Source organism: Bombina bombina, chromosome 4, assembly GCF_027579735.1.
Source record: "Bombina bombina isolate aBomBom1 chromosome 4, aBomBom1.pri, whole genome shotgun sequence".
In the NCBI taxonomy this organism is placed as follows: domain Eukaryota; kingdom Metazoa; phylum Chordata; class Amphibia; order Anura; family Bombinatoridae; genus Bombina; species Bombina bombina.
Window position 1 is genome coordinate 1020842712 of NC_069502.1, and position 18594 is coordinate 1020861305.

Here is an 18594-nt window from a genome sequence, read left to right on the forward strand (position 1 = left end):
TTTCTAAAATCTCTGCTTTGCACTGTGAGCCCCCTTATCTGATTTTTCATGCAGATAAGGCAGTTTTACATACTAAATTAGTTTTTTTTCCTAAGCTTGTGTCAGATCGCAACATCAATCAGGAGATTGTGGTTCCTTCCTTGTGTCCTAATCCTTCTTCATCGAAGGAACGCTTACTTCACAATTTGGATGTGGTTCGCACCTTGAAGTTCTATCTTCAAGTTACTAAGGAGTTTAACGTCATAGGTAATGGCCGCAACTGGAAACTAAGCACTCAACAAAACCTTTCAATGGAAAAACTACCAGCCCCAGGAGACAGTGCGGTGCATCATGTGGGCGGTGGGAACCAATCCACCATGTACCAGTAGAGAAAAAGGATTCCTGAGCACTTGGAGTAGAAAATTAAAAAATGATTTTATTAATGAAAATTTAAAAACGGCATAGACATGTAGGGGTCAAGGAAACCTGATGCGTTTCGCACGACTAATGGCGCTTAGTCATAGGATGTACAGGTAAGTAGCTACCACCTTTTTAAAGGACAAGTCAACACAGTAGATTTGCATAATCAACAAATGCATGATAAGAAGACAATTCAATAGCACTTAGTCATAACTTTTAAAATTGTCAGAAAAAAAAAATCTACTACTCATTTGAAGTTGTCTTTTTCCACGCCCCCTGTACCATGTGACAGCCATCAGCCAATAACAATTGCATACACGTGCCATGTGGCAGCCATCAGCCATTCACAATTGCATACACACTTAATCTTGCACATGCTCAGTAGGAGGTGGTGACTCAAAAAGTTGAAATATAAAAAGAATGTGCACATTTTGTTAATGGAAGTAAATTGGAAAGTTGTTTAAAATGGCATGCTCTATCTAAATAATGAAAGTTTAATTTTGATTGAGTGTCCCTTTAAGGAGCTGTCCCACCAATCAGAGGCCATAGATTAGACCTCACAGGGGAGCACCTATCCTACACTTAAGGTGGTATTTACATGATATACGTAAAAACAACAATAATGGATAAAAAAGTAATACTTCTGAATTCCTTGAGAAGATGCTAACAGGTTCATGTAAATATATGTATATAAACAATAAATGATGATTAACCAAAATTGGCAGTGAGTAAATATGTCTCAAAAGTAAAAGAAAAAAGATGAATTACTGTAAAAAAACCTAATAGTTGTTAATACTCAAAATTTGATTTATAGTTGCTATATTATAAATTAAGAGGTATCGATTTTGATTAATTATATTTAAACTAGTTGATGTGGGGCATAATATTAGATATGTTGAATCAGGCTGATGACCGGTAAAAGCATTTAGGAGAATTGTTTAAAGGTTATTTGAAAACCTTTTTTATACACTTTAGAAGAACTTTTGGAAAACCTTTTTTCCATGAGCCCATTTAGAGACTTTTGGGAAGTCTTTGAGGATTTTGGAAAATTATTATTTTTTGTTTTTTATTTTTTATTATTTCCCTTTTAAAGGGAACTGTTTTGGATTCTAAAACTAGACACGCGACATCCCAAAGGTATGATTTGGGAATGGGATGTCTCATACTTTACAGATTAGGGCTTAGAGTAATAATAATAAATAATAAATACAAAACAAAAATCCTGAAAAACATCCCAAAAGTCTCTAAATGGGCTCACAGAAAAAAGGTTTTCCAAAAGTTCTTCTAAAGTGTGTTAAAAAGGTTTTCAAATAGCTTTTAGAAAATTCTCCTTAAAGGTTTTACCTGTCAGCAGCCAGATTCAATAAAATATCTAATATTATGCCCCACATCATCTAGTTTAAATATAATTAATTAATCAAAATTGGTACCTCTTTTAATTTATAATATAGAAACTATAAATCAAATTTAGAGTATTAACAACCATTAGGTTTTTTACATCAACAGTAATTTAATCTTTTTTCTTTTACTTTTGAGACATATTTACTCACTGCCAATTTTGGTTAATCATCATTTATTGTTTATATACATATATTTACATGAACCTGTTAGCATCTTCTCAAGGAATTCAGTAGTATTACTTGCTTTTTTATCCATTATTGTTGTTTTTAAGTATATCCTGTAAATACCACCTTAAGTGTAGGATAGGTGTTTCCCTGTGAGGTCTAATCTATGGCCTCTGATTGGTAGGACAGCTCCTTAAATAGGTGGTAGCTACTTACCTGTACATCCTATGACTAAGCGCCATTAGCGGTGCAAAATGTGTCAGGATGACCTTTTCCTTGACCCCTGCATGTCTATGCCATATTTAAATTTTCATTAAAAAAAATCATTTTTTAATCTTCTACTCCGAGTGCTCAGGAATCCTTTTTGTCTAAATTCCTTAGTAATAGAGAATTTTCCTCTTTGTTTGTTGTCTATTTGGGGAAGCATAAGGGGCAGAAGGCTACTTCAACTTCCCTTTCATTTTGGTTAAGGAGTGTCATCTGCTTAGCTTAAGAGACAGTGGGACATCGTCATCCTGAGAGGATAACTGCTCATTCCACTAGAGGAGTGGCTTCCTCTTGGGCTTTTAATTACAAGGCCTCTGTGGATCAGATTGATATTTTTGCTTCGACTGAAGCAGCTCTCGGGAGAAAAGTTTTGCAGGCTGTGGTGCCCTCAGAATAGGTTCCGCCTCTTCCTTTCTGTTCCCTCCGTTATTCTTTCAGTGTCCTCTGGAGCTTGGGTATAGTTTTCCCAACAGTAAGGAATGAAGCCGTGGACTCTCCCTATCTTAGGAAGGGAAATGTAATTTATGCTTACCAGATAAATTCCTTTCCTTCTGGATAGGGAGAGTCCACGGCCCGTCCGCTTTTTCTTGTCTATGGGCGGTCCCCTATTATTTATTTTATTTTTCTAGCACCATTTATACCCTAATGTTTCTCCTACTTTTCCTTGTTACCTCAGCAGAATGACTGGGGTAATGAGGAAACGAGATGGATATTTAAGCATTTGGCTGGGGTGTCTTTGCCTCCTCCTGGTGGCCAGGTGTTGTATTTCTTAACAGTAAGGAATGTAGCCGTGGATTCTCGGCTTCATTCCTGTATGAGAATTACAATATTCCTTGTAAAAACAAGAAAGATGCGCTTTGGGGCAGCAGCACATCAACCAGTAAGAAAAAATATAAACATTTAATAAAAACAATATATTCAGTACAGTATATTCATAACCACCGGTGAAATTCTTGATAGGCAAACAGAGTAGTTGCTCAAATTAATAGTCCCAATAAATCCAGATGAATGCAAGTGCAATATGTTTATATAAAACGAAACATAAATGATCCTTGATGATGAAAATCTGTGTGCCACTTGTAAAAGTATTCAATATTTAGTAAGACCCCCGGTTTCTTAAAAGTATAGGTGTATAGTACTTTTCCTGTCACCTCCTTTAATGAAGTCCTTTAGGGGCTAAAGGTAATCTTGCTGTCTTCTACCTCCTAAGTGACTTCTAAGATCCGCTTCGTGTGTAATGTTCTCACACATCCGGGTTCGTGTGTCACATGGGTAAGGGAAGCCAATCGGGGAGTTTCTTCAGCCGTAATCGTCCTACAGCAATCTGTGATGTTCAGTATTATCCCTTCTTTCTCACAGAGCGCTCTGTATAAAGGGTATTTAGGGACTAGGTGTTGGTAGATCAAACAGGTCATGTGGCACACTTAGCCTTTTATCATCAAGGATCATTTATGTTTCTTTTTATATAAACATGTCACACTTGCATTCATCTGGATTTATTGGGACTATTATTATGAGCAACTACTCTGCCTATCAAGAATTTCAGTTTTCATGGACTTTTAAGAGATTCTGTGTACTTATCAGGCATTTTATTTTATTTTAAACCACCGGTGGTTATGAATATACTGTACTGAATATATTGTTTTTATTAAATTTTGATATTGGTTCTTACTGGTTGATGTGTTGCTGCCTCAAAGCGCATCTTTCTTGTTTTTACTAGTCTTGTTTTCTGGGAAGGCTGTAGAGACCTTTCTTTTTAAAGCTGCTTGACACATCTGAGAGTGGTTAAGTTTTTATTTTTGTGTTTTACTCTAAATTAAAATATTCCTACCATAGAAAATTCATGGCAAGAAAATCATCCAGTCGTTTAGTATTTATCTATTGATATTTCTCCAATGCCAAAGTGTGCGTAACTAGGGATTTCCAGTCTGATATAGACAGAATAGTAGTTGATTTCCAATTCCTAGGAATCAATCTTCTAGAACAATTAAGCAAGAGAAGCAACAATCTGTACCTTAATTTGCATTTTATTCTGGGAAATTTGTTCAACAATAAAACAGTAGGGTCTAAAGGTATTGGTATACTAAGGGTTTGTTCAGCGGCTTTTCTTATTTCTTGCCATTAACAGGTAATTTCAGGGCATGTCCACCATATATGATGAAAGTCTCCCACTTTGCCACAATTTCTCCAGCACATAGTGCTTGTATGTTTAAAAATGGATGCCAGTCTGGCAGGTGTATAATACCAGCAATATAAAAGTTTTAGATTAGTTTCTACCTGGGATATGGAAGATGTATGAATGCTCATATTAATAAAGATTTTAGACCATTCTTTTGGGGCTATCTGTTTGTGTGTAAGTCGTCTGATTATTTTGTAGTGTAAATTGGGAGCTTTCTGGAATAGTGGTCTAGAAGCAATTTGTAAACTAGAGAAAGTGTGCCCTTAGTATATGTACTAGAGTTAGACATAGAGTTTAACAATGTTAGGGACCTATGCATATATGCGTTCTTTGAATGGGATGTAATATAGTGGTTAATTTAAAAATATTTGAACCATGGAGCAAAGTATACTCTGGCTTTCCTATAGTTCAGGTTTGGGTTTAAGTTTGCCATCTGATAAAACTGCATAACATGGGATTGTTTTCTGTTGGGTCAACATATGTGTATACAATCTATTAAGTGATACCTGGAATTTTGGGTTGTTTCGTATTGGAGTCAGTGGTGAGGGGATAGTTGAGATGTTAGAGAATTTAGTAATGTGTTTATCCCAAGTATCAAGTGTCAATTTAGTTATTGTATCCGTTGAGGGGCTTAAGCTTCTATGTAAACGAGGAATCCAACAAGTAGCTCCTAGCTGTCTATTCTCTGCTAGGTCATGCTCTATTTGTATCCACTCTTTATGTATCTTGTGCTTACACCAGTCAACAATACGTGAAAACGTTCCTGCTGTGTAATAAAGTTGGAGGTTTGGGATGCCTAGACCGCTTTTAGATTTAGGTCTGTATATGATAGGTTTCACAATTCTAGGGTGTTTGTTATGCCAGTATGTAAAACATCTTGAAGCTTATTGAAAAATGAGGTAGGTAAGCTAATGGGTATTGTCTGGAACAAGTATAGAATTTTAGGTAGTATGGTCATCTTTACCGCGTGTAGTCTTCCTAACCAAGACAATGTTTTGTTATGCCATGTGTTTAATTCTTGTTGTATATTTTTTAATAGAGGTAAATATTTCACAGAAAATAAAGTTTGTGGATCCCTAAATATGTTAATGAGGATTTACGATAAATATATGAATAAGTTGTGGTTATTTGGTTAATAGTTGTGTCTGGGACTCTCTACTCATGAATTTTGATTTTGAGGCATTTATTTTGAAATTAAAGAATTTGCTGTATTACTGGGATTTCCTATTTTGTTCTAGTAGAAACAGTATTGTGTTGGTAATAGTCCAGAAGATGTCATCGGCATATAAAGGTATTTTATATTACTTCTCATTCATTTTGATGCCCAAATTTTTTTTATTAACTCTTATTCTAGCTGCTAGGGCCTCCATTGCCAAAGCCAAACGAAGAGGGGACAGTGGGCATCACTGTTTTGTACCATTGCGTATTGTGACGTAGATAACAAGTCGTTCAACTTGATTTTGGCATTTGGGGCAATGTAAAGTGATATTTTTTTTATATAAACTCATCCGGAAAACCAAATTTCGTTAGTATTTAATTGAGAAAGTTCCAATTTAATCTGTCAAAAGCTTTCCCTGCATTCATGGACATGAAGATAGTTGGTTTTGTAGTTTTTGAGGTATATTCTAACAATGTGATAATTTGTATGGTATTGTCATAAGCCTCTCTATAAGGGGTAAAAACCTTCTTGGTTAACATGTTTTAAATATGGGAGTAAGTTATTCAGGCGGGCTGATAGTACTTAGGCAAATATTTTTGTATCAATATTCAGTAGGGATATGGGACGGTAGTGTGGGGGAGCATCTGGAGGTTTACCAGGTTTGGGTAGGACAATAATATGTGGGAAGGGGTTAGAGGGTGAAAAGTTATTATATAAATCAAGTAAGTGAGGGATGAGGGTTGGGGGGGGGTAGTTGATAATATTTGGCAGAGAACCCATCGGGACCTGGGCTTTTTCCATTTTTTAGGTCTTTGATAGCTGATGCAAATGTTGTAATTGGGGATTCTAGCGCTTCTTTCTGTAGTGTTGTTAGTGTGGGAAGGTTACATGAGTTTAAATAAGTTTGTAGGGGTTTGTCCTTATCTATGTTTTGATGTATAGGATCTGCTGGAATATGATATAGTTTTGAATAGTATTGATGAAATTGGTCTAATATTTCAGGAGTTGTTTGAACTATAGTGTTTTGCTGTTTTTTAAGTTCATAGATAAATTACTTAAATTTAGTGCATTTTTAGTGTTCTAGCCATCAGTTATCCTGCTTTATTTCCCTTGTGATAAAATTTCTGTTTTAATTTTAAGGAGGTTTTTTGATGTTCTAGAGCAAGGTAGATATTTAGTTTAGTTTTTCGAATATCCTTTAGAATCCATTTTGTTTATGAAGTCTAGTTCAGTTAGTTTTGACATTAGATCAGAGTATGTTTGTCTAGATTTCTTTTGGAGTTGAGCTCTTTATTTGATATATTCCCCTTGAAGCGTGCATTTGTGAGCTTTCCATACTACAAATGGGTCCGCGACAAAGTTAGTGTTTAATGTGAAAATATTCTGCTTGGGGTGGATCAACAAACGGTTGATGGGTTAAGAAAGGTTCATCTAAACACATCTGATATGGGCTAGAAGGGGTATTAGGCCAATTAATCTGTACATAAACTGCAGAATGATCTGACCATGATGTGGGCAGTATGATGGTCGCATCTCATGGGAGCTCTGAGCGGCAAACAATTTAACACACTTTATTACTACCTATAACCGGAGCAAATTATTTGTGGAAGATTGGAAATAGCCCCAGGAAATATGGCACATGTTGGGTGATGATTGCGGAGTCCGAGGAATTACACGCAGTAAGATGCCGCCTTAGCACACTGATTAACTACGCACTCAGCTTAATTACAGAGGGCTCACAGATCTTCACTACTATATCCTGTATGGAGTAGCACAAGAGCTTTGTGAAGTTTGGGTCCACGTTTTACAGTCCCTGAAGCATTCACCTAAAGCATATACCATTAGCCACATCTGCGGTGCTGGGAATACGCAACAGTACAAGACAGCCACCTTCTATTTCAGACGCGGGTCTTTTCTGCTGTGGGACAAACCTAAATTTAGAGGCAATACCAAGCTGATAATTAATCAGCAGGATGGCGGCTGTTACCTATTACGTGCTATATGAAGTGCAGCACTTGCTGCAATCATACCATTTGCAGTTTTGCACACAGCTGGACTCGTTAGTTGGGAATGTTTGCAACGTTAAACCCGGATCAGTTACTATATTGCATGTTCCAGGAGAGGACTCACTCTTTGCTGGCGACCTGACACATGATACTGATAGCATCTTGAACGGTGGAGGATCAGTGAATTCAGAAGATAGAGCAATTGGTTGTATATATGAGTCCCCAGGGAATACGGCTATTAATCGAGCTAATAGTGTCACAACCATTAATAGAGCCTCACAAAAGATGACCCACGAGGAGCTTGGAATTGACCTAGAGAGGCAGCAAATCGAGGCTTACCAATGGGATATTATTACAACCTCTTCAGACGTATGGGTTACACATGCTCATATAGCCTTGCGCGAAGCCCAGAGAAGCTACTGAGTTCATACTCTCCATCGGATGAACGGATATCGCAAGCTGCCATATTGTCTCTTTGGTCTCCAGTGCACACACTTAAAGTCGGAGTTGGCTAAGACAATCACCTCTACTGTTAAGTTACTTATGTTTTCACAGTGACTTCTTTATCTTCATAAGTAATATTCTCCCCTTCATTAACATGTGGATCTCCTTTGATAGATTTAATGTGTTGCATAGTAGACATTTCACTGTAAGTTGTGTTTAAAAAATACTTTAGGATCTTGACAATATATTTTGTAACTCTATGTGTATTTGAGACTTTCCTCTACCAAACTCTGGGACATAGAACTTGTGATGCTGTAGGTCCAGCACCGTAGATGGAGAGTATTGTTTTCACTTTAGTTTAACATATGTTTGCCTGTTGATTGAGCCTCTTTTATATAAATGCATGTGTCTGTTAAACATATTGTTACTTATTTCTGTATATGTAAATGTAAACTATTATGTCCAGCTATACAATCTCTGCTTACATATGTGCCTCCTAAATATTTCCCCTCACTGCGTTCTAAGTTAAGTAACCTATATATACAGTTATTACACTGGAATTGCATCAACTATGACTAGAAAGACATATCTACACTGTAAAGGTAGTTAATATCACACTTAGGTCTGGCATTATTGTGTCAATCTTCAGTGTATAGGATGTCTTGTTCACATATTAAATATAGCATGACCACTTACACCTCAGTCATTATGTTGATATTTCCTTAGTCGTGGACGTTGGTTTATTTAGACATGTACCTGTTGCCGGGTATAGGGCCCGTACCTGGAGAACAGGGCGTACTAAAGTTTTACTGCTGCTTGTGCTTTATTTATTCATATTCTTCACTCTTCTTATAGTAATCATCCACTTAGCAATCATATTCCATACTTTTCTGTGGATTCAAGTGTCTCCTTTTCCCCAATAAGTGAACTGTATTCCAAGGGTGTTATGCAAATTCATGTGTTTTAGGAGTTACCTGAAATTAGGTGTTCAATCCAAGTATAGTTTATAACGATATGTGGAGATTTGAAGGGTTTGGCACATGCGTACTAATCCACATTTATCACAACATCAGCCAATCTAGGCAGTTTTATTTTCTGAGGTGGTACGGTCCTGAGTTCTTGAGAGGTGCTTCATTGTTTCCATATTCTCAAGGTCATTAGACAGCTAGCTACTAGTAGCAATATCTAATATGGTTTGTTTTGAGGTTATTTACGAAATTGGTTTATGACTGCTATGAAAATTCTATACATATGGGTATAAATTCATCTATATATTTATTTATATGTTCCAACGATTTTATAATTATTGTGTATGCCATATGATCTTGGGCATGAACTTTACATTTTGCTGGTTCCAGAAATAACTATTTCTTTCACTAGTTATAATGCTGCTCTCTATATGGTTAATATACAGATACTACTAGTGACCGAGGCAATGTTTCCTATATCTAAGTGAGTAGTGGGATATATTTGCCCTATGTGCCCTGACTACTCTTACTTCTAATTTGTTCCACTAGTTTAACTCAACATGAGAGCATCTACACAGATGTTATATATTCAAAGGCTTTAACTCCCAATTAAGAAAATACACAGCGTTTCTCTTGGCGGTGGTGGGTTCACTGGTGAGTGAGATGATTAGCTGGGTGTCGTTGGCGTAGGAGACGATGTTGAGGTTGTGTCGTCGGGCAATGGTAGCGAGAGGGACCATGTAGATGTTGAATAGGGTGGGGCTCAGCAAAGAGTCTTGGGGTACACCGCAGCTGATTTCTGTGGGCTTGGAGGTGAAGGGTGGGAGTCTAACTTTCTGGGTTCTGCCAATGAGGAAGGAGGTTAATCTGTCAATCAGTTTGACAAAATGCCGGGCGGGAGAGCTGCGCTTATCGTCAGAGCGCTCAAAAGGTAAAAATTGAAAAAAATACTGAAATATAGCAAATTTGATTAATTAAACCCACCCTCATTTTGCAAAGTATATCCAATGCCATGGGGCAGTTGCGTGAAGTTGACCTTCACTTTAATAATACTAGACAATCTTTTAAAGGGACAGTCAACACCAGAATTTTTGTTGTTTAAAAAGATAGATAATCTCTTTATTACCCATTCCCCAGTTTTGCAAAACCAACACTGTTATATTAATACACTTTTTACTTCTGTGACTAACTTGTATCTAAGCATCTTCTGACCTCCCCTAATCACATGACTTTTAGTTATTATCTATTGACTTAGCCAATTAGTTCAGTGACTGCCACTAGCCACGGGCGTGATCACAATGCTATCTATATGGCCTACAAGAGCTAGCTCTCTCCTGCTGTGAAAAGTAAATAAAATAGAGGCGGCCTTCAAGGGCTTAGAAATTATCATATGTGCCTTCCTAGGTTTGCTTTCAACTAGAATACCAAGAGAACAAAGCAAAATTGTTGATAAAAGTAAATTGGAAAGTTGTTTAAAATTACATGCCCTATTTGAAAAATGAAAGTTTTTTTTGGACTGGACTGTCCCTTTAAGACAATCATTTATGGCGTTTTATCAGCAAGTAATACATTTACTTTTGTTAGGTTTTAATCTATTGGTTAAGAAGGTATTGGCAATATATCTTTTTTTGCAGTCTCTGTAAAACAGTTATCCGGTTGTTTGTTTATGTCACTTTCCTAAAACACATCATGTAGGGCATTTGTCCTGATCAGTTTTTATTCCCGGTAATTGGTTTTCTATTTATTTGGCAAGTACAGCAGTTTTTTTAGCCGTGTATAATGCATTTTTTAGTTTGCTTTTGTATTTCATTATCGGTACACTCCAGTGGGGTATGCCAACATAAACCCTGCCAAAAGTGGTAATCAAGGTGTTCATGGCCATAGCAGAATGTTAAAGTTAAATTATATGATCAGTTTGTTGCCTGCACAGTAGTGTCTGGCAGGAGCATAGAGGGTGTCAGACTTCCACCTTGACTGGTGGTGGTAGTGAAGGGGGTTTAATGCCTGCAGTTGTAATTATGTGGGCAGTATCACAGTGGCTTAGAACTCTTATCTCTACATGTGGGTTTTTATTGAGCCCTGCACCAGGACGTTTATAGAGGGAATGCTATAAAAACAGGGTGCTTTTGCACCTGTACAGCCACTGTTTCTTAGTATTTTTTTTCTCTTTCCAAGTATACTTGGAAATCAGCATTTTAGGTTTGTGAGGCATTAACAGTGAAGCAAGATTAAATTAAAATGAGTGACCGTGTATGAAGAACGGAATCTGGCACCTTATCATTTGGGAAGCGGACAAAAATTAAACTCACAAGATCTTAAGCTTGGGACCCTTTCATTAAAATGACTCGCAAACAAGTAGCAAGTGAATTAATAAAGTTCACCTCCTGATTGGTCTTTGTTTGCTTTGCAAAAGTTCTTGATGAATTCTGGTAGCTAGAAAACCTGAGACTTTTATCTTTAACTCCTTGTTTTTTCAAATTATTTAATAGCTAAATATAAAATGTTTCCATAGATCTTTACAAATATGTGTCTGGATACTTATTCTAGCTGACACTTTTATCATTATCTCTTATCTTCTGCAGTGGATACTAGACTGCACATTTACATCTATATCTTTCTATTTCTGTTTTTGGTTAAAAGTGTGCAATTTTCATTATTCAAAAAACATTCAACTTATTTACAATATATCAACACTGAAACCAGCTTAATGTGCATCAACATAACATCTGCAGTTTGATAGACCCCAGCATACTTGAATTATCACCCCTTAAACAGCCCAGAATTATGATGACGTATTTGTGTATATTCCCATCTTGTACAGTAGCTTGACTGTCACCACTGAACAAAATAGAAAACACTTTTCTAAAGAAGGATAATCTTTTAGACAATAACATTAACATATCTTTTATTTTTAATGGCAGTTTTCGCTATTATTGTATGCATTATAATTAACATTAAATAATTGTACTTTGTAAATGTAATATATATTTTCTTATTTTCTAGATTGCACTTTTAGATTCTCCCACAGCTTTAAGTATGGAAGAGAAGCTGCAGCAGAATGAAGCACGGGTATGTTTTATGCATTTTATTTATATATGGTCAAAACTACTTGAATATTTGGATATTCTGTTTGTAAGTTAGATTTATGCCTTATCTTGATAATAAATTATTATAATTATTAATTTAGTATAATATGAGTGTTGTTAATAATATTAATATGATTAATAATAAGCACTTTAAAATATAGCACTTGAAAACACAGGAACATAGTGATGTCTACTAATGGAAAACAGAGTTTTGACACTTGAGTTTTGTGTTTACATTTTGTTTTTGTCGTTAAAACCACTTCATTTTCTGAGATCACTAGATACTTGTGATAAAAAAAATGTTTTCCGTATGATGATGAAAGTCCATAAGGCTCTATAACATGTGGGGTATAATTCCTGCTACTAGAAGGGGGCTAAGAACTTACACAAGTGCTTAAATCCCTCCCATCTTTCCACTTTTCTTGGTCTCCCAGGAGAAGGCTGAGAAAAGAAGTGTTCCAGCTACTTGCTTATGGATTTATGTATTGTAGCTCAGATCAATGTCAATTTATCCCTGGGACATATCATTCACAAAGAAGGCTGAAGAGATTTCTAGCAAGCTGAATTATACAGGGACAAAGGAATACCCTGTTATGTGAGCAGTATCTCCCTTGGGATTTCAGCCATAACTACCCTCAGGTGTTGCAGGCACATTTTGCTTAGCCTCCCCCAGTGGGTTAACTTATTACTTAAAGAAATCCTCTGCTATGCTTATACAAGCAAATGATCGGCTCTCTACTGGATACTGTTGCATTTTGGTGATTGGTAAGCCATTAGAAAGGTGCTACATAAGGTAAGCCACTTACTACAGCACAGACTATACTCTCACACAGGTACAACATTGCCAGGAGATGTAGCCTACTCTCCTACTGACACAATTTTTTCATATTTTCAGGTACATCCCTACCTCAATTAGGCAGGCATACATAAGACACTGACAACATTTTTACACCCCTTGGCTGCCCTTGAACCCTCTTTTCTTCTTAAATGGGAAGAGGCCACAGCTGCATTTATTACTTTTGGGAAATAGAGAACCTGGCCACCAGAAGGAGCCAAAGACACCCCAGCCAAAGGCTTAAATACCTCCCCCACTTCCCTCATCCCCCCGTCATTCTTTGCCTTTTGTCACAGGAGGTTGGCAGCGAAGTATCAGAAGATTTCGGAGTAGTCTCTTATGAAGGGTAGTACTCTTCGAGATGGGAATGGAGTTTAACGTAGTCCTGTCAGCCTCTCAGTGAGAGCTTGGGTGAAAGTTAGAGTCCGGAGATGCAGGGAGTGTCATTCTGCAAAACCATCCCGACTCATATTAACAGCTGCATAAGCAATCAGCGTTGACGAGTTTCGCTGCCTGCTTTCTTCACTCAAGTCCATGTCAGAAGCGATGCTACTATCTGTCACACTTGAAGGGGCGTGTTACTGTTCCACAGCATAGATTCTGGTAAGATCGTTTCATTTTTTATACATGTATGATAACGCAAAAAGACAAGGTCACAGTGTGACTCCTTTTATCTGTATAGAATCAAGGGTTTATATCTCCTGAGGGGGATTATTGAACAGTGGAGAATAATCTTATATGTTTATTTGATTTTATGCTGCTTTTATGTGTGAGATGTTATGGGCTCATATGCTGTTATGGGATATACAGGTTTCACTTTCACTTTGAGAGCCATGCAGCTTACTGCATTGTGCGCCATGTGATTATTTCCCTCTTTCCTGACCAGGTGTCTATCAGAGATGAGTCCTGAATCTCTGTACTGTCTGGGTCATGGTAGGTGGTGAGTTCCACAGCCATTGGGGTATAAATGTGCAGTTATTTTGAATAAAATAAGATGTTTTATTTCTATAGTTCCCCGGTCATTGCACTAGTAATGGAGGATTCTGTTACTTAGAGGGAACTATTCCTAAAGAGTAATTCCTGTTTTTATATTGTGAGGAGGCCCTCAATTATGTTCCATATGCTTTGATAATGTGATAATTTCAAACATCTTTGATACCACCAAGCCGTCCACCTTGAGGAGTTGTCGTCCAATGAGGTGCATACCCTACATTCTTATCTCTCTACACATGCAATTTCCCGTAACATTGCTGATCCTCCATCTGGAAGGGGCCATTTTTTCACTAGACGTTACTGCGCAGTTCAGACGGCGGTGTCTGCTGCCTATAATGCTTTACCTTGCTCTGCTACACGCAAGCGAAAGGTTTCACTCCTTCCCAGAATACATCAGATAATTTATTGGATTTAACTGATAGGGTTATCGGAGGATGAAGTTTTTTCTGAGACTTCAGAGTATGAACATTCTGGGTCGGAGTCTGCTACCTCTAAACCTCCGGCTGCGGAGGAGCCAGACTTTAGTTTAAGGAATTTGTGCTTTCTTCTACAGGAAGTTTTTGGCGAATTCAGAGGTTCCAGAGGACAAATTGCCTGATGAAACTTTGATTCCTAAATTGGATAGAGTTTGAGGACAAGGTGGTACCTTATCCTTCAATGCTCCTGTTAGATGGCGAACATTATTAAGAATGAATGGGACATGATTGGATTTTCTTGTTCCCCTGTTATCCCTTAAATAAATTGTTCCCGGTCCTGGACTCTCATTGGAGTTGAGGTTCCGTCCCTAAAACGGATGGTGCTATCTTCACCCTTGCTAAACGTATTACTATCTTGCTTGAGGTTGGCTCTTCGTTTAAGTCCATGGATAAAGGATGGAAACTCTGTTAAGAAAGATGTTTCAACATATGGGATATTTGTTGCAACCGGCGGCGGTGGCTGTTGCTGGGAAACTACTTTCTGGTGTGACTCCTTATAGGATATGATCGGGGTAGCGGGTTTCCTCTACATAACTCAGGAAAGATTTACGGCCTTGAGGGTTGCTAACTATTTTATCTGTGATGCTATTAGGCAGATTATTCGCCTGAATTCTAAGGCTTCAGCTTTTTCTGTTCAGGTCCGTTGGGCTCTGGCTGAAGTCATGGTTTGCGCATATGACTTCTAAGTCTAGACTTCTTTCCCTCCCCTTTAAAGGAATGATTTTGTTTGGTCCGGCCCAGGACTAAATTATCTTTATGGTGACAGGGGGCAAGGGTGCCCTCCTACCGCAACAGTATATAAACTAGTCTAAGGGACAATTTTTGTTCTTTCATTCTTATAAAGCCCATGTCAGCAGTCCTCCGCTAAGCCTGAGCAAACCAAGAGCTCTTGGAAGCCAGCTCAGTCCTGGAATAAATCCAAGCAGAGCAAGAAGCCCGCCAAGTCTAAGTCGGCATGAATGGGCGGTCCCCGGTCCTCTTCTGGATCGTGTAGGGGCAGAGTGTCGCTCTTTTCAGTCGCTTGGTTTAGGGACGTGCAGGATCCATGGGTCCTGGAGGTTATAGCTCAGGGTTACAAGATAGGTTTCAAGTGTCAGCCACCCAGGGGCAGATTCCTCCTCTCTCTCCTGTCTTCCTAACCAGAAAGCAGGGAAGCCTTTCTGGGGTGCATACGGGATCTGTCTTCTTAGGAGTTATTGTCCTGATGCCTATCGCAGTAAGAGGTTTGGGATACTATTCAAACCTTTTCGTGGTCCCAAAGGAGGAGGGAACTTTTTGTCCGATTTGGACCTAAAGTGCTTAAACAGGTTTTTAAATGTTCCCTTGTTCAAGTGGGAGACAATAGGTCCATTCGTCCCCTTGTTCAAGAAGTGCAGTTCATGACCACGATAGATCTGAAGGATGCTCCCTTCACGTACCAATCCTCAAGGACCACTTCCAGTTCATAAGGTTTGCGTTCCTGGACCAGCACTTCCGGTTTATTGATCTTCCATTTGGTATAGCTACGGCACCAAGACATTTTTCGAAGAGTGGACCATTCACAATCTCTCCACTGTCTTATTCGATCCCATGGATGGAAGATAGATCTAGGGATAGTCTTTTGTATTAAGTACCAGGGTAGAATTCTCAGGTACTATAATAGACTCCATAGACATGATAATTTTTCTAACAGACCAGAGACGTTGCAAGCTAGCTTCAACATGTCTTGCCCTCCAGACCTCCTTAAGGCCATTTGTGGCTCGGTGTATGGAGGTGATTGGTCTCATGGTGTCCAGCATGGACATAATTTCCTTTTCCAGGTTTCACCTCAGACTGTTGCAACTGCACATGCTGAAGCTGTGGAAAGGCGATCATTCGGATCTGTCTCAACAGATTTCTCTGGACAACTAATCGAGAGAATCGCTCTCTTAGTGTTTTTATCCGGATCACTTGTCCCAAGGGACGTCCATCTCAAGACCATCCTGGGTGATTGGGACTACGGTTGCGAGTCTGTCAGGATGGGGAGCTGTTTGGGTGCCAGGAAGGCACAGGGCCTATAGACTCAGGAGGAAAAGCTCCTTCCCAATTGCATTTTGGATCTTATGGCAATATACAATGCTCTGAAGGCTTGGCCTCTACTGGGTTTGTTCCAGTTTATCAGATTCCAATCAGACAATATATCCTCGGTGGCTTACATCAACCATCAGGGGGGAACAAGAAGGTCCTCAGCTATGAGGGAAGTATCTCGGATTGTGGAGTGAGCGGAGACCCACATTTGTTCGCGGTCAGCGATCTATATTCTGGATGTAGACAACTGGGAAGCGGATTTCCTCAGCAGACAATTCTTTCATCCGGAGGAATGGTCTCTCCATCCCAAGTGTTTGCAGAGTTTGCAAGAGGTGAATCTTATGACATCTCAATACCAAGTTACCCAGATATGGGTCGAGGTACAGGGATCCTCAGGCGGAGCTAACAGATGTATTAGCGGTGCCTTGGAGGTTCAATCTAATTTATTTTTTCAGGCCGTTACCACTACTTCCTAGTGTAGTGGCTCGAATCAAGCAGGCATCAGTGATACTGATTGCTCTGTCTTGGCCGCGAAGGATATGGTTTTGCGGCCTTGTGGGGATGTCATTATCTCCTCTGTGGAAGTTACCTTGTCACAGGGACTGCTGACCAAGGTCTCTTTGTTCATCTATGTCTAGATTCTCTGAGGCTGACTGCGTGGAGATTGAATGCTTAGTCTTAGCCAAGAGAGGGTTTTCTGAGAGTGTTCTTTTTACTCACATTCAAGCTCGTAGCTGGTTGCTCGTCGCATCTATCATAAGGTGTGGAGGACCTACTTAGTCTGTTCCCCAGGATGAACTGTAGAAGGGCTTTTCTGCAATTCCCTAGAGGGGACAGATTTCGTCCCTGTCTGGGTTATTGCATGCGCAGTCATTTTTTAAGGCTCTGCTAGGATCAGACCTGTGTTTTAGATCTGTTGCTCCTCCTTGGAGTTCAAAACTTGTTCTTTAAGTTTTGCACGGGCTCCGTTGGAGCCTATGCATGAAGTAGACATTAAATTATTGTCTTGGGATGCTCCTTTTGTACGGGCTATTGCTTCTGCACGCATAGTATCTGTGATTGCTGCCTTGCAATGCGTCCCTCCTTATCTGGCTTTCCATGCTGATAAGGCTGTTCTACGAACCAAGTTAGGTTTTCTTACTAAGGTTGTGTCAATTTGCAACATCAATCAAGAAATTGAGGTTCCTTTCTTATGTCCTTCTCCTTCTTCGTTGAAGGAACGTTTTCAACATAATTCTGGATGTGGTTTGTGCCTTTAAGTTCTATCTTCAGGCCAGGAAGGAATTTAGGTAAACTTCTTTCTCTGTTTGTTCTCTTTTCCGGGAAGCGTGGGGGTCAGAGGGCCTCTTCGACTTCCTTATCTTTTTGGCTAAGGAGTGTCCTCCGTTTAGCATTGAGACAGAGGGACATAAGCCTCCTCTGAAGATTAAGGCTCATTCTACGGAAGCATTGGTTTCCTCTTGGGCCTTCAAGCGGAGGCCTATATGGATCAGATTTGTAAGGCGGCTACCTGGTCCTCCTTACATACTTTTTCCAGACTTTACAAGTTTGATGTTTTTTGCTTCTGCTGAAGCAGCCTTAGGTTTTGCAGGCTGCTGTGCCCTCAGATTAGAGTCCGTCTCTCTTTTTTCCTTCCTGTTTTGCATTCAGTGTCATCCTTTAGCTTGAGTATTGGTTTCCCAAAAGTAATGAATGCAGCTGGGGCCTCTCCCCGTTTAAGAAGAAAAACTTAAATTATGCTTACCAGATAATTTTCTTTTCTTCTGACGTGGAGAGGCCGCCCGTTTTTATTCTATGGGGCGGCCTTATATTTTATTTGTCCTTCTGGCACCTTTTTCACCCTGATATTTCTACTACTGTTCCTTGTTCCCTTTGCAGAATGACTGTGGGATAAGGGAAGTGGGGGAGGTATTTAAGCCTTTGGCTGGGGTGTATTTGCCTCCTCCTGGTAGCCAGGTTCTGTATTTCCCAAAAGTAATGAATGCAGCTATGGCCTCTCCTTGTCAGAAGAAAAGAAAATTATCTGGTAAGCATAATTTAAGGTTTTTTTTTTACTTTCACAAAAATAGGGGTATGGCCCTTTAAGAAAATAGCTAATTGCAGTCAGCGGTTCCCTCAATCAACATGTTTTGGGGTATGGTTTACTGTGTTTTTGGTATACTTTATTAAAG

General features: G+C 38.9%; 1 protein-coding gene across 2 annotated transcripts in view; it reads left to right on the forward strand.

The window, feature by feature from the left end:
- Positions 1–18594, forward strand: part of KIF16B (kinesin family member 16B) — a 999411-nt gene that overhangs the window by 186879 nt on the left and 793938 nt on the right. For both annotated transcript variants that reach the window (XM_053712121.1, XM_053712122.1), the window contains exon 12: positions 11991–12056. In XM_053712121.1, coding sequence (XP_053568096.1) covers positions 11991–12056 — 66 coding nt within the window. The remainder of the gene's footprint in view (positions 1–11990; positions 12057–18594) is intronic.